This window comes from Podarcis vaucheri, assembly GCF_965113315.1.
Source record: "Podarcis vaucheri genome assembly, chromosome: 17".
Classification (NCBI taxonomy): Eukaryota; Metazoa; Chordata; class Lepidosauria; order Squamata; family Lacertidae; genus Podarcis; species Podarcis vaucheri.
Window position 1 is genome coordinate 42432228 of NC_138755.1, and position 15198 is coordinate 42447425.

The 15198-nt window shown below is 44.1% G+C and overlaps 2 protein-coding genes across 4 annotated transcripts in view; one reads left to right on the forward strand and one right to left on the reverse strand.

Annotated features, from left to right (window-relative positions):
- Nucleotides 1-6502, forward strand: part of GSK3B (glycogen synthase kinase 3 beta) — a 65156-nt gene extending 58654 nt beyond the window's left edge. For both annotated transcript variants that reach the window (XM_082206111.1, XM_082206112.1), the window contains one exon: nt 1367-6502. In XM_082206111.1, coding sequence (XP_082062237.1) covers nt 1367-1434 — 68 coding nt within the window. In that variant the 3' untranslated portion in view covers nt 1435-6502. The remainder of the gene's footprint in view (nt 1-1366) is intronic.
- CFAP91 (cilia and flagella associated protein 91) overlaps nt 6493-15198 on the reverse strand; it is a 31342-nt gene continuing 22636 nt past the window's right edge. For both annotated transcript variants that reach the window (XM_082206061.1, XM_082206060.1), the window contains exons 13-18: nt 14540-14686; nt 13302-13523; nt 11012-11160; nt 10021-10112; nt 8965-9255; nt 6493-7866 (exon numbers count right to left, since the gene is read on the reverse strand). In XM_082206061.1, coding sequence (XP_082062187.1) covers nt 8966-9255; nt 10021-10112; nt 11012-11160; nt 13302-13523; nt 14540-14686 — 900 coding nt within the window. In that variant the 3' untranslated portion in view covers nt 6493-7866; nt 8965. The remainder of the gene's footprint in view (nt 7867-8964; nt 9256-10020; nt 10113-11011; nt 11161-13301; nt 13524-14539; nt 14687-15198) is intronic.

A 15198-nucleotide genomic window follows, 5' to 3' on the forward strand; every position in this document is an offset into this window, starting at 1 on the left:
GTCTTCTGTAAAGATGGCTCACCAAGTACCTGGCAGCCCCATCACAGTAAACTTCGCAGCATTGCTACTTCTCCCACTTTTTTCAGATAGCAATAGCTACCAACTAGAGCAACTCACAAACATCAGATACTACAGGTCTATGCGAGTGTCTCGATTTATTGCAGTCCAACATTTTTCTTTTTTTGATATAAAATTTTGTAATTGCTTTGATTTGCACCATGAAACCTTTCCCTCTTGCTGTGTTTGATTGTGGACTCAGGAAATCACGCAGCTGTATCCTATACCTTTTAATAGGAATTGTGACAGCCTTTAAAAATAACCAATCTTTTATTTCTTTTTTCCGAACCCTGTTTTTATTGTCTACTGAATTCAGGAGAGGAGTTGGGGAAAAGGAGCAGAGTGGGCTCCCAATACTTTTCTAACTCTGTAGAATCAAATAGGGTCACCTCTTAGCATCCTGTTTATTTGTGTCTGTTTGTCAATCAAGTGTTTTAATACCTGTTCATCAGTAAATTATTTTCAAAAGATGTTGGGTATGTGAGGCCTAAACCTCAGCTATTTGGTAAAAAACCGTGATTGGCCAAAGTTTATTAGTCACATGGGTTTTATGTGAGGAACTGCCCCAGATATAGCCAGGCATCACTGTAACACGCTGCCACCTTTGCCTTCTGGTATTGCTTGGTTCCTCTTGATTTCTCAGACCTGTGTTCACGAGAAAAGGGGCAGATATGTTTTTTTTCTGCTTTCCCAACCCTTCAGTGTGCGGCACGTGAAACCTGTTCTTGGCATCAGGCCCTGCTATCGCTTTCCCAGAGCCATGACTTTTGGGGCATGTCCAGCTGTAGTGGAACCGAATAGTCTGATCTAGGCCTTTGCCACCTTTCTGTGTTTGCTGGAACTCACAAGGATTAAAAGTGCAAACCACCCTCCCAATGTCCCCCAGCCCACCTGCTCTTCTCAGGCCTTTGCATGCAGAGCTGAAGGTCGGGGCGCGCGCATGTTGTGCATGTTCTACCAAATAAATCGGAAGTCTCCACAGGATCAGGATCCCTCCCTTACCAGGATTCCTGATTATGTGGAAGCAGAAGCCTTGTTCAGGGACTTCATCTCGAAAAGGATCCAGCAAACATTGGGGGTTGAGGTGAGGCTTATGTCTGCTCTTCTACACGCTTGTAACTCTCCTTCCAGAAGAGGACTCTCTTGTTTTCCAGGTACCAAACAGGCCCTTTTAAAAAGTGCCCAATTTCTCGCTGACATTCAGGGGTCTCTCCCTTTGCCACAGCTGCCTTAAGAGGCCTGCCTGCCCGCAAGCAGCAAGTTTCCAATATTTAACCCGTGTCTTTGCTTTCTTTTGCGGTCTTTGCAGATGCCAATGCAGGAGATCGAGTTCAGACCAATAATGTAGCTTCAGCATCAGCCTCCAACTCCACCTGAACTGGTCACAAGCAGCAACCTGTACAGGAACAATCGCCAGTAATTTTGAGTCTTGCTCAGCAACGCTGGTCACATTTGGAAAGAAAATTTAAAAAGAGGGGAAAAACCCTGTTCATTATAGTGTTCGATTTTTTTATTATTATTGTTGTTCTTATTTAACCTTGTAAAATAGAAATTCAAACCAGTTTCATTGTGTGCTCACTCTGCGGGCCCTTTGGGGCAGGGGAAGAGGTGGGTGGGAAGAGGGGAAGTGGAGCAATAGAAGACACCAATGTCTCTCCCATGACAATCTTCTAATTTCAAACAATTGCTGTTGTGTACTTTAGAATCAGGAATCTTATCTCATGCCCTCCCACAACAGAAAGGAGAACCCTCATTCTGCTGAAGCTCCTTTTTTAAAGCCTTGTATTTTTAAGTGAAGTTTCAACTTTTGGTGTAGTGCACAACTTGAATTTGGTCGGGAGCTTAGCAGGAGTTGCTCACCGCGCATAACATACACAGGATACCTTAACTATCTTTGAGTTGGGATGAGGAGGAAGGAAAATGTGAGGTCTAAAATACACTGAATTGCCAAAGCCAGGGGAGGGGAGGGGTGGGGCGATTGCTGTAGGAATAAAGCTTAAGGGCAAATCTTGATCTTAAATTCCGTTCTAGCATTGGAGAATTCTGCAGATATGTATGTTACATATACACACACAGACTATCGGCTTGAATGAAAAATGCTCATTCACCTGCCTTAAAGATCCCTGAACATTAAAGGTTCTGTAAAGCACAAAAGAGCCCATAGTCCGTCACTTGCATTCTTCAACAGGTGGGAGCAAGTGGACCCTCCCTCCAGGTGCAGAAAACAGACAGGAAGCCAGTGGAGAGGGACTTCGGCACCTCGCCCCCCTTCTTTTTTAAACTCTAAACTGGCTTCTTTCTCAAAGAAGCAAACAGGAAAACAATTGCAGGGTTTATAACGTGAATGGACGTAAACCTCCATTGCAATTAGAGCTTTCAAATCGACACATTATTTTTAGGTGATTCAAAAATCCAAATCTAGAATTTGTATTTAATTTCACCTTTTTTTAAAAAGCTTCCTTCTTTCTAATCTTTATTTATTGATCTTCCACGGTTGCTGTTGTGACGCTTTCACAATGGTAGTATATTAATGAGTAGACAAATCAGTTTACTTGCTCTTGCTGACTTATAGAAAGCTAAGTGTGTGTGTATATATGCACATATACATATACATATATATATATATTATAAATATATACATAGATACAGTGCTGCTTTTTATTTTTTAATCTATAATTGGTCTGACTGAAGCAGAAATGCCTGTTTCTAGTGTCTGTGTTCTGGGTTATTTTGTAGTGGCAAAAAGTCAAGTCTCTCTGTTTTTGAAGCGAAAGCAATACTTCTTGGAAGGCGTTAGGGAAGTTGCGAGAAGGAATGCCATTGCTGCCGGAGCAGCCGAGACGAGGCTCTTTACGTCTAGCTTTCCACTTGGATTGAGAGATGTGCTCACCTAGCCTTACACTCATTCAAATGAATCTCAGTCATCTTGGTGCTTGTGAGAGTTTATTTCATTGTTGAATCTTTTGAAACATGATTTGCTGATTTGGCCCGGGGGGGGAAAGACAGCATTATGCAGATGCAGCCACCGGAAGGCAACAGTTTATGAAGCTGGGTCTGAGAGTCTAATCTGATTAAAGGTGCTTGTCAAGGAGGGAGCTGTGGGGCTGTCTCAAAAAAGGATGAACAGAGAGTTCAGATCCATGGTTATTAAAATAGCTTCAAGGGGAATGGGTGTGGAACCCATATTTGTTTAAACACTCCAGTTTTCTGTAAATGAGCCTCTGGTGAATAAGGCCCGGAAGGGGTTCTTGCCGCAGGAAAGGAGTCTCTAGGTGTCTTCCATGTTGATTTATAGCCCTCGCGATCAGAGCTCTTGAGACACTTGAACAAGCAGGAGGATGACAGAGAGAAAACTCAGTTTGCAGTCAGGAGAGCAGGACAGTCTGGGCTCAGGAGAGAGACGGTGTCTTAGGATTTGCATTACTTTCTGTTAGTTTGGCGCTAGCAGGGAAGAAGAATGAAAAGCGTTAATTATTTTTTAAAAAAATTGTTTTGTGTGTGTATGTGTGTGTGTATGTGTAAACTGAGATCCTGATGGTTTTATTTTCTCGAGGATCATGGCGGGACTGCAGACAAAATTTTATACAAATCTAGATCCAGGTGTTTCAATACCATTTTTGTAAATAAACAAGACAAAAGCTCCTCACCAAATTCAAGTTTGTACATTAGTTGTTCTTAAAATTTTGAGTTGTATTGCTTTGTATGTAAATATGTGGACCCAGGAACTGCTGTTAATGAGCAAAACGTTACCATTCAGGGCAGTTAAATCTGTTTTAATAATCAGACAAAATGTAGACGAGCTTTTTAAAGCCATATAGTTTTAACTCTGTACAGTAGATAACCGGCCTGTATTATTGTAACAATAACTCTAGCGATGTATAGTATATCTATATAGTTTGGAGTGCCTTTGCTTCCATAATTTTTTTTATTTTATTTTATTCCTTTTTTGTACCAGATGTCTCACACATGGAAATCTTTGTTTCCCTTCTTTGAGTTATTTCATGTCAGTAGTATAATTAAAAAGAAAATTCATTCAATTTTTATTTTTTATTTTTACTTCAAACCATGGCTTTGTTCGTAGGCGTTTAAAAGTTTCTCTCCCTTGCCCACAATAGCAGTGACCGGTTTCATTTTACGTTTGCTATCTTGGCATCTAAGTGGCAAGTTTACATTTTGCTCGTCTTTTCCCAGTACGTTTGTCCAGAGTTACTTGTAGACAACAGCTTCTAGCTAGGAGCTTTAGTTTAGTCTTTGTTTCTGTAGAGGCAAAATAGGGCTTTGCAAAGAAGCTGTCATGGAATGGGGGTGGGGGCAGCAGTGGGGTGGAAGAATTGGGGTCTCACTCACTCACACATCCTTTCTGCTTTTTTTGGCCAGAGATTAATCTGTGGTATTGAGAGTCTGTAGTTGTAGATTATCACTTGCCCTCCCTCTCACCCTGAAGTTTTATTTTCTTATGAAAGTCATTTTGAAGTTGACCTTAATTTCTGTGCCCAGCACAAAGGCCTTGCTTTGAAAACTCTGCTCACTTGTGTGTTTGACCTTGTTAGTATTCCACGTGAGATTCTCTTCTTCGGTGGCAAAATGCTGAACTTTTTATCAAACCAAAGGTTGCTGTTTTGTTTTTGGCTTCTTGTCTTTTTGTCATCATCATCTTGTGTTCATTCCAGTAAGGCAGAGGCTGCACTTTTTCTGGTGACACAAAGGTCAGTGATAGCATTTTGTTTCTGACACTCCACTCAGAAGTCTGTTTTTGTGGCTTGTTTTTAAATGAAGTACCTTAATGGTCTCTTGATCTATCCTTTGTCTGCATTGCAACTGTGCATGTCCCTGAGATGGCATTAAGAATATTCTGTGTCCCCAGCTGAAAGTCAATCAAGACACTCTCTTAATTTTGAAGTCCCTTCCTTTAAACAAAGGGGTGTGTGGAATCAACAAAGATTACTCTGAAGTCATCTAAGCTGATACTTGAGCATATACTTCTTTTTATAAATAAGCCAAGTGATGGTGAATGTCCGTAATTAGTGTTAATTTGAAATGTTCCCAGATTAGTAATGCTTCTTAAGAAATGCTACCAATAAACTATTATCCATTGTAACTCCCAGCCACTAGAGGTCAAAGCCAGTCATGAAAAGCACAGTTTAGTATGTAACCCAGGACCTACATTTGCCAGGTGTATACATCAGAAAGCCTTTGAATTCCCAGTATTTCTATAGAGGCTAATTCCTTGCTTCATTTGTGACAAGGCAATAAAAGCAAAATGAAAAGGCGAAATAAAGACTTGTACCTAAAGGGTTAGCTTGAGATACATATTTTCCTTCCTTGTGTTGTTTGTTCTTGGGTTTTTTTGGGGAAAAAAAGAATTTATATATATAAATGAACGTTTATATATATAAATAATATGCTTGCCTGTAAAATTTGCGTTTGTTACTATGTTGCTGATAGATCACTTGGGCTTGTGCACACAATTACCGTGATCACTTCCATCTTAAAAGCAGAAAATCTAAAATCTATATATAATGGACTGTGGGTTGTATACAAACTATTGCATACACGTACAAAGCTGTCTTGATTCAAAGAAGAAGCAAAACATGTATAACATTATTACTACTTGAATGCCTCTGTGACTGATTAATTTTTTCATTTTAAATATAAACTTTTTTGTGGAGAGTATGCTTAATGTTTTATTATTTTGCCTCCTCCCTTCTGCTCCTTTGTAAATACATTTTGTTCTGTGTGACTTGGTTCGGAAATAGTTAACTGGTACTGTAATTTGCATTAAATAAAAAGTAGGTTAGCCTGGACATGAAATTTAAAAATACAAAGTGTGTGGTCTTTATTTCAAAACTCTTGAACTTTTCTGTATCCCACCTCCATTAAAAGTCTCTTCTTCTTCTTCTGCTCCTATTCACCTTTTTCCAGAACTGTTCCTCACCCCGCCCAACAAGGGGGGTTTGACTCTTTATATAATAAACACAGGGAGCTAGCATGTTTTCTTAAATGGTCTGTATTAATCTGTGATACTTTTGCAAGAGATAACAGCTTCTGTCTTCCACCAAACCATTTGATTTGATGGAAAGGAAGAGGAACCCTTGGACAGTTATCATCCTAGATGACCCTACTTTATCTGCAAGATGTGCTGAGACATACTATCATGCACTTCCTTTCTTTGAGCCCCTGAGTCAATCTGGTGATGGTGTGAAGAGTTTATAATAACCATGTCTTGTGGGGCTGTTCCTCCAACAAATCGGCACGTTGCTATCTCTGAGCTGGGTTTCAGTCCTGGATAATGTATGTATTCAATGTGATGTCTGTTTGCGCAAAAGAAAATTTCTTTTTCAAGCCGAATGACTGGTCAGATCTATTCTGTTACTATACTAAAAGGCTAGATGCAAGGTCATGTGACTACTGCTTCAATAAATTAAAAAAAATATATTGCAAAAAAGACTCCTCTTCATTTTTATTAATCGTACAAGCGACAGCCAGGTTGGGGCAGAGCAGAGCAGAAGTTGTGGGAAGACGGTTGATGTCATCCTGGGAGGCGGGCACTTCCCATTTTCAGTTCTTAGACAGCCAATAACAAGAGTCCTTGTTGGGAGGGAGGTGGCAGCCACCCCTCCATTGCTTCTGATTTTCTCCCTATCGCTTAACCTTCCCACCCCGACCCCGCTCCTGTTTGCCCTGGCTCTCCCACAACTGTTGCGTTCTCTGCCCATATCCTCCATCTGGCTCACAGGCAGATTTGGAGAACAGAGGCATTAGGAGGAGGTGTTACTCCTTGTTTGTAGACCATCTAGGCCAAAAGGTGTGGACTCCTCCAACCCAAAGGACACTCAATTTCATCCCTCAATGCACAGCAGTCCGTGGTTCTAGAACAAGGTGATGGTCCCTGAAAAGAACAGACAGCCCAAGGTGGGGGAGGTTCAAGTGCCAGCCAGCCTACCTTCAGAAAGCCTTGACGTTTCAGCAGTTGTCCCTGAGTGTGTCATGGCAAGCGATGCCCATTGTGAGCTTTCCACAAGCTCCTTTTTGCTGCGCCTTGTGCCCTGAAACCCTGAGCTGGCCATGCCTAGGACCTTGGACTAGCCTTACCTTCCTATGCCCTCTCTTCAGGAAATGGCCCCTGTCCTATGAGCCACTGTCCCAGTGCCAACCCAGCCATTCCTTGGACCAAAGCTGGAAGATGACAGGCCAGCAATATGTTCCAGCCCTGACTTCTTCTACTCCGTCTCTTCTTGTGTGCCCTATTCCTGTTCTGTCTTTCACAAGAACATCCCTCCTTCTGCAGAGTCCTTACTTGCTTGTCTCTCTCTGGTTTCCTTTGCCCAGGTCTTTCCAAGGCTGCTGGAACTTGAAGAGGAGACAAAGAGAGGTTGTAGGGCTTCTCTGCAAGACCTTCCCTCTAGTCCCAGAGTTTTGGTAGCTGGGTGTGATTTATTCTATGATGAGAAGATACAAGACTTCCAAACTCTCCTGTGTGCTGTCTTTTCCCCACAGCTGCAAAAAAAACCCAGCCCTAACCCTAAGCTTCGGGGTGGCAAATGTATGTTTTTTGAAGTATCTCTAATTGTTCTGCTTTTCTTGCAAAACTCTTATTTTTCTTGCTGCCAATTGGATTTCAAGATTTTAACGCTGCAGTCTATGAAAATATTAAAAAAATTATTCTGCTGTTGCTCTCGGTTTGTTTGATATGGTAAAGACAAAGATGTTTTAGAAAGAAAGGGCACAATGCAAAAAATGGGGGGAAGACCTCTGAGGTGAATATTAGTCCAAGGTGCTTCAAGCCTTTTGCTGGCTCCTCAGGGGCAACTAGAAAAGCAAGATATACAAACCATCAGCAATGAAGAATGAGAATTGTAAAACTCGTAAAAAATACACACCATTATGAAACAATGTGCAAGAGTTTGCATAATGGGTCTTAAACATGAAAACACCTCATTAATGAAACTTCATCCGATTTCTCCTAAAGAATCCCTATTCAGTTGTACCTCTACTTACGTATCCCTCTGGATACAGAATCTTCGGGTTAAGCCGGCCATGGCAAACCCAGAAGTGTATACTTCCAGGTTTCGCCGCTTGCGCAGAAGCGCTCAATCATGCCGCGCGCATGTGCAGAAGTGCGCCTCTATGAAATTTTTGGGATGCGAACGGACCCCTGGAACAAATTAAGTTCGTATCCAGAGGGTCCACTGTAATACTATAAACATCAGATTTATGGCCCAATTAGACACTATCGGTTCACACAAGAGACATACAAACTCGAACTTAATAAAAAATACTCAACTTACAACAGCTGAATTCACTTGGAAACATATCTGTAACCCTGATCAAATAGTTCTCACAAAATCTGTTAAAAATCCAACCCGAGGGTAAGCTTCATATTAGCTATGTAATGACAAGTAATCCTTTCCATTCTTTCCTGCAAGTAAGCGCCATTGACCACAGTAGGACTGAGCCAACGTGCATAGAAACAGGCTACGTATCCATTCAAAGGACAACTGTTTTCCACACTATTTCAGAATTTCTGAGACTTCACTGGAGCCCTGGGCAAGAAACGAAAAAGTTCTTTGACCAAATTGGGGGGGGGGGGGAGGCAGAGAAGAGACATATGGAAGCATCACTCTGAAAACGGGCAAGAAAAAAATTCCCAGGCAAGTATCGGCAACCACCAACAAAAGCCCCCACCCCTCACCCCCCAACTTTGCTGCAGGTACATCCACTCTGCTTGCTAACTGATGGAACAGAGAAAAGCAAGCAATTCAAGTGACGGCTACAAAGGCCAAAGCTTCCCTGAAACCAACCTTCCCCTGCCCCCCCCCAAAAGCCCCAGGATGGGCCTTCTTGTGCATTGGTGGGACCATGATGCCTCATGAGCAGGACTGGGAAGGAACACAGTTCTAAGCATACCTTATTTCTTTTCCGTTTCTTCACTGCCTGAGGGGTCTTTACCATCACCTTCAGGTGGCATTTCAGGCTCTGTTTGACTGTCTGGAATCTGCGGCTCATGCGGCTCGTGGGGCTCAGGAGCGCCTTGTTCTTCAGCTGCTGCAGGAGGCAGATCTGCACTCGGGATTGCTAGCTGAGAAAGTTCGACACCAGTGGCCTGTTGGAGCTCAAAGAGCTGTTCCACAGTCGTCTCTGTAGTCCCATGAATGATCTGATGAGCTGCGTGAATGTGCTTTCTCTGGGACTGTCTCACTGTGCAGGAGAAAGTGGTAGATCCAAGGCAGGCCAACAGTGAGAATGGTGAATCGGGCTCCCTTATCTCCCACATCATTCTCTTAACTCGGCAGGAGACAGATGTGCAAGAGAAACTTCCCGACCAAGGGGCCAGCCTCCGCTCAGCTAAGTCAGCCACGGTCTTCCAAAACAAAGGGAAACCCTGGAAAGCAAGAGCTGCTAACATCACCAGCAGAGACTCAGGTGGCTTGCCAAGCCCACCCTTTGAGAGACTCCTGTGACACACAAATAAAATTCTGAGCCTCTTCTTTTAAAAGGAAAAAAACCATATCCAAAATTTATGGTAAGACACAAAGGTAAAGGCCCCCTGGACGGTTAAGTCCAGTCAAAGGCAACTATGGGGTTGTGGTGCTCATCTCGCTTTCAGGCCAAGGGAGCCGGCGTTGGTACACAGACAGCTTTCCGGGTCATTTGGCCAGCATGACTAAACCGCTTCTGGCACAATGGGACACCGTGACGGAAACCAGAGTGCACGGAAATGCCGTTTACCTTCCTGCCACAGTGGTACCTATTTATCTACTTGCACTGGCATGCTTTCAAACTGCTAGGTTGGCAGAAGCTGAGACAGAGCAACGGGAACTCACTCTGTTGCGGGGATTTGAACCGCCACCCTTCTGATCGATAAGCCCAAGAGACTCGGTGGTTTAGACCACAGCGCCACCCGCATCCCCTTTTAAGACATAAGTAATCTCGGGAGATAAACAAGCTGTTCACACTTCCTACCTTTCTCCTTGATGGCCATTTTCCTCACTTCGGGGATCAGGAAACTATAAACCAGCTCGGCCACAATTTCTTCAGACTGAAGGTGTGTTCGACTAAAGAGGAGATCATTTGTACAAAAGGTTATATTTTTGTCATTATCTTCATTTCATCTCTCATCCCAATTCCTCCGCTCTTTTTTGTTTCACATCAGGAGGGTTGTGGTTTTTTTTAAAAAAATGAGGAACAGTAATATTTGTGCCCGTTCTGTCAGTGAGGACACTTCCTACATGATGGGAAGGGGCGCAAGACCAGATCTGACAGGAGCGGGGTAATGCCTCACTTCCACACCATGATCAGGATGGGCGCTACTCCAGGGGAAGGGGAGGACCTGCAGTTGCTCTCTATCTTTCAGGAAACAGGAGCAATGCAGGATCCGGGGCAAATGGAGGAAGGAGAGGCATCTCGCTGGTGTGAAAAATATATAATAAAATATATACGAGCTACATGCCCAACTCTGTACAAAGGAATATACACAAACTTTAAAAGTTTGCAATATGGTACAAAAACCACAGGTGGGCACAGAGAACTGCTGTTCACATCACACTCACAGTGAAATACTTTTTGAATCTAGTTTCTTCCTAGGTTAGATGGCCCTTTCAAATCTTTTTTTTTTTAGCAGCTGCTTGGCTTTAAGTGTCACAGCATCTCACACAGATAGCGGAATTAGGCTGTTGCAACAACATCAGGAGAGTGTCTTGTGGCACCTCAAAGAACAACAGATTTACTGTGACATACACTTTTATGAAGTGCACTTTATTGGCCAAAGGGGCTCTAGTCCACAAACCTTTATGCCACAATAAAATCTACCCACTGAGCAATCCGCAGGGAACCAAAATATTACACTTTGCATGTAGTCGGCAGGATACGAACCTGCACAAAAATGGTTAAGACTTTAAGGTGCCACAATACTCTATATTGCGATATATACTGCTGTTCCCTTGAGAATCTATACCGTGTTTCCATTTCATAAGCGATGTCGTTGATTTCCACAGCCACTCTTTGGATCTCTTCTCTAGCTTGTTCGTCAGCCGTAGTCTCCATGCTGTCCAGGATGACATCTTCCAGGTAGGAGTCAACTGTACTCTGGTGCACCTTAACAACCTGGAAATGGCCCCCAGCAGAATTCCCTTCTGAGCACCATCTCATATGATGAGGGAGCACTAATCATTTATAGGTCGGGTGCTTCCACACTAGCACCTTTGTATGCCATTTTACAGGGCGTTCAAATGATGTTTCCAAATTGTAGACTTCCAGTATTTTCTGCATTTTATGCCCCCTATCTTGCAACCCCCCTAAAAAAAGATTTGCAGTGACTTTTAAATCATGCAATGCAATTGTATTAGGTCCCTGTCCAAAGGGGGCGCGGGGGGGGGGGCTATGAAGGCTTTTCACATCTTGTACCTTTAAATGAAACACATTCGCTTTGCTGGCTGCACCTGTTTTATTGATTCTGGCTGGTGGATTAGTGTGTAATTTCCCATTAAATAGCCTTTTTCTGAACTGCCTCATTTCATCTTATTTCTTGGAGGGGTAGGGGATTGATTCTTCAGCTACCGATCTCTTCCCCTTTTTAGTTGGTGCCGCACCCCAAATAAATTGACATGTGTCAATTAACAGGCTGTTCAATGATAAATTTCTCAAAAATCTGCCAGCCCCAGGATCAACCGGAAGCAACAAGAACAGCTGACTGGCAAGCAATATACTTTTAAGTTGCCAGTAACCTCTGCTGAATGGAACTTACTTCTGAGTATACATTTCAGAAGCTCTTGGCTGGCGGGGGGAGGGGGGAGGCATTTCTAGTTAAAATACCACTAGATTAAATGCTGTGTAGAATCACAGTTTTAATCACAATTCCAATTTATTGTGGGAAAGCATCACCTCTCCAGCCCTAAAGGGCTCTATTGTGGAAGGGACTGATGCGATTCCCGCTATTGTTTTCCTATAGCCAGTCCAATACATTTGCTACCTGAGGCCAAGATGGTGGTGGTTCTTCGTTTCCAACACACACAAGCTCACTTCAAGATACGCAATGGGATAGGCTCCTCCTCTGCACGTGAGGTGGCAGACCAGGTTCGGGGCCTTCGGAGAGGCTGTGTGGCTTCCCCAGTTCTGTCCTCCCAGAGAGGAAGATGTTGCGGGGAGAGGCTCAGAAGGAGTCAGCTGGCAGCTTCTTCCCCTGCGGCTCCCCTCCCAGAGCATCTGCCACCTGAAGACTTGGCCTCACTTGGCCTAATGATCATTGCCAGCCAACCCAAGCTGGGAGGAAGGGTGAGATATAAGAATCAATAACACCAAGCTCGCTTTTGCGTTTGCGTGACTAAGTTTTCTATCTGCAGATTTAGTTTAGCACATATACGTTCAGCCAAAGGATCAGCTGTCAGGTGCGCAGAATGGTCAGAGTTTACTCCAAAGTATGGAATGGGTACTCTGTGACAGAATCTAGACATTATCATTATGATCATTTATTGAATTTATATACCGCCCTATACCCGGAGGTTCACAGAAAAGATCACAATAAAGTCATACCTCATGTTACATTTGCTTCTGACCCGGAAGTACCGGAACGGGTTACTTCCGGGTTTTGCCGCTCACACATGCACAGAAGCGGCGAATCATGACCCATGCGTGTGCAAATGCGCAGACGCAAGTTGTGTTCTTTTCAGGTTGCGAACGGGCCTCTGGAACAGATCCCGTTCGCAACCAGAGGTACCACTGTATATAAAATAAAAACAATAACACCCTCCCCCTCAAAAAAGAGCCACATTTTAAAAGGGTGTCAATCAGGTCAACCAAAGGCCTGGTTAAAAAGGAACATTTTTGCCTGGTGCTTAAAGGAGTATAATGAAGGCGCCAGGCGAACTTCCCTGGGGGGGAGAGCATTCCACAGACAGGGAGCCACTGCAGAGAAGGCCCCGTTCTCGTGTTGCCACCCTCTGGACCTCTCGAGGAGGAGGCACATGAAGAAGGGCCTCAGAAGGTGACCTCAGGGTCCGGGTGGGTTCATGGGTCCATGTCAAATACTGGGATGAAACACGATGATAAAAAGTATGCTATTTATGCTCCCTTGACTGTGAGAGGCCTGCACATCCCCACAGCAGTCTAGCTCCCTCTTACCCTGCAGAAGCAGTCCTCTACAAATAATTCCCACAGGGATAGCACACTTGACTCAGTTTACTTACTGTGCAGGTATCAGGACAAACTTCAAGCCCCATGACTGGGACTGCAGGTCCCCCCCCCCATACCTGTCTAAAGATCTCATCTTCCTCACGCCTGCGCCGCTCCTCCACTTGCCGGCGGCCGCTCTCCTCAGCTTCCCGAATTCGGCGTTGCCTCTCGGCAAGCATAGCAAAAGCGTGGATCCTCCGTTCGTCCTGGAGCCGAATCAGCTCTTTGGAGAGGAAGTCTAGCATGTTGGAGAGGGCTCTTCCTTCCACCCGAGCCAAGTGCTTTTCCATGAGAGACATCTAAATGCAACGCGGAAGAATTATTCTCCCTTATATAAAAGGAGTTACTTTTTCCACAGGAAATGAGCGCCAGGCCTGAGCATCAGAACCCAGCCTTGAAAAGATTATGCACGCTATTTCCAGAGACGTGAAAGCAATCTGGAATAGTGTGCTGCTGCTGCTGCTGCTGCCCTGAGATAGGCAACGGGGTGCCCCTCCAGGTGTTGCAGGGCTGCAATTCCCACACTAGTTGGTGGTTTGGAGCTGATGGGAGTTGGGAGTCCAACTACACCCGCAGGGCCGGGGTCATGGACTGGTTGGACACAGGAATGGTGGGAGCAAACAGCTGGAGAACCCCCAAAGGAAGAAGGGATCCATTTCACATGTACCCCTGGCAAGCCAGGTGTCCCCCATCTTACATTTGTGCAGCTAGTTATTTCTGCCCAAGTGCAGAAACTAGACATTTGTCCCTGGTGAAATTCATTTTGTTGGCTTGAGCCCAGTTCTCCAATCTGCTAAGGTCGTTTTGAAACCCGGTTCTGCCTTCTACAGCATTAGCTACCCCTCCCAGTTTGGCGTCAACTGCAAATTTGATGAGCAACCCCTCAATTCCTTCATCCAAGTTGTTTAGAAAGATGCTGAACAACAATGGGCCCAGGAGAGAACCTGCAGCGAACCACTTGTCACTTTTTTCGAAGATGATGAGGAACCTTTAATGAGCGCTCTTTGGGTTTGGTCAGGCAACTAGCTGCAAAGCCACCTAACAGCTACCTCCTCAGTCGGCGTGAGTTGCCTAACGTGATGACTCCAATGACTGGCTAACCCAGCCATCTTGTTCCTCTGTGTAACACTCGCATACAAAACTCCGAGTAAGCCCTATCTTGAACAAAGCACGCACTACGAGATTATATTCCTCCCTCAAATGACCAAATGCCATCTTCCATCATAAGCTTCTGTTGCACACATTGTTGTAGGAGACAGAAGGGAAAGACTTTAAACAAGATACTGGTCCACTGCCTCTATGTTTATGGCCAAACCTTGTGTTCATGCAGATCCCGTTGCCTCTGCAGGGCCAAGGTCACTTGCTTCTCCGCCTTCTTCAACAGTTGCCCGTCCTCCTGAAGCGCATGAGTGGTGCGCAACTCGCGGATCAGTTCCAGTCGCTTTTCCTTCCCTTCAAACATCTGTCAGGAAGTCAGAGGGAAGGAAGGAATGAAGATGCAGCTTCGCTGAATGTTCTCTCCCACCAAACTTTATTGTTGTCATCTCATTTTTTAAAATATAAATTACCCCAGTTTTTACACGGTTTTATAAACAAACAGAACAAGTAAAATACAAATAAAACATAAATATAGCCACCTACTCCCTCATAAGAGAATCATTTCTCCAGGTTGAGAAACAACTATGTTAAAAAACCAGGCTATGCTTGTCAAGACAGGGAAACAAATCTGAATTTATGGGGCGTGTTCTGTTTCCCCTTCAGAGTCACAATGTCTTTAAAGAAAGGAAACAATATATTGGGAAAGGAATCACACTTGCTTTTCGTGTATTTGACAAGTTAATTTTTGCAGAACCATTAATTCCCACACTTTGATTATCCACTCCAGAGACGTGGGGGGGGGGGGGATCCTGATCTTGACTGTGAGAAATAAACCAGGAAAGGAGATCCTGGTGTTCAGACAAGGGGTGTCCAGGC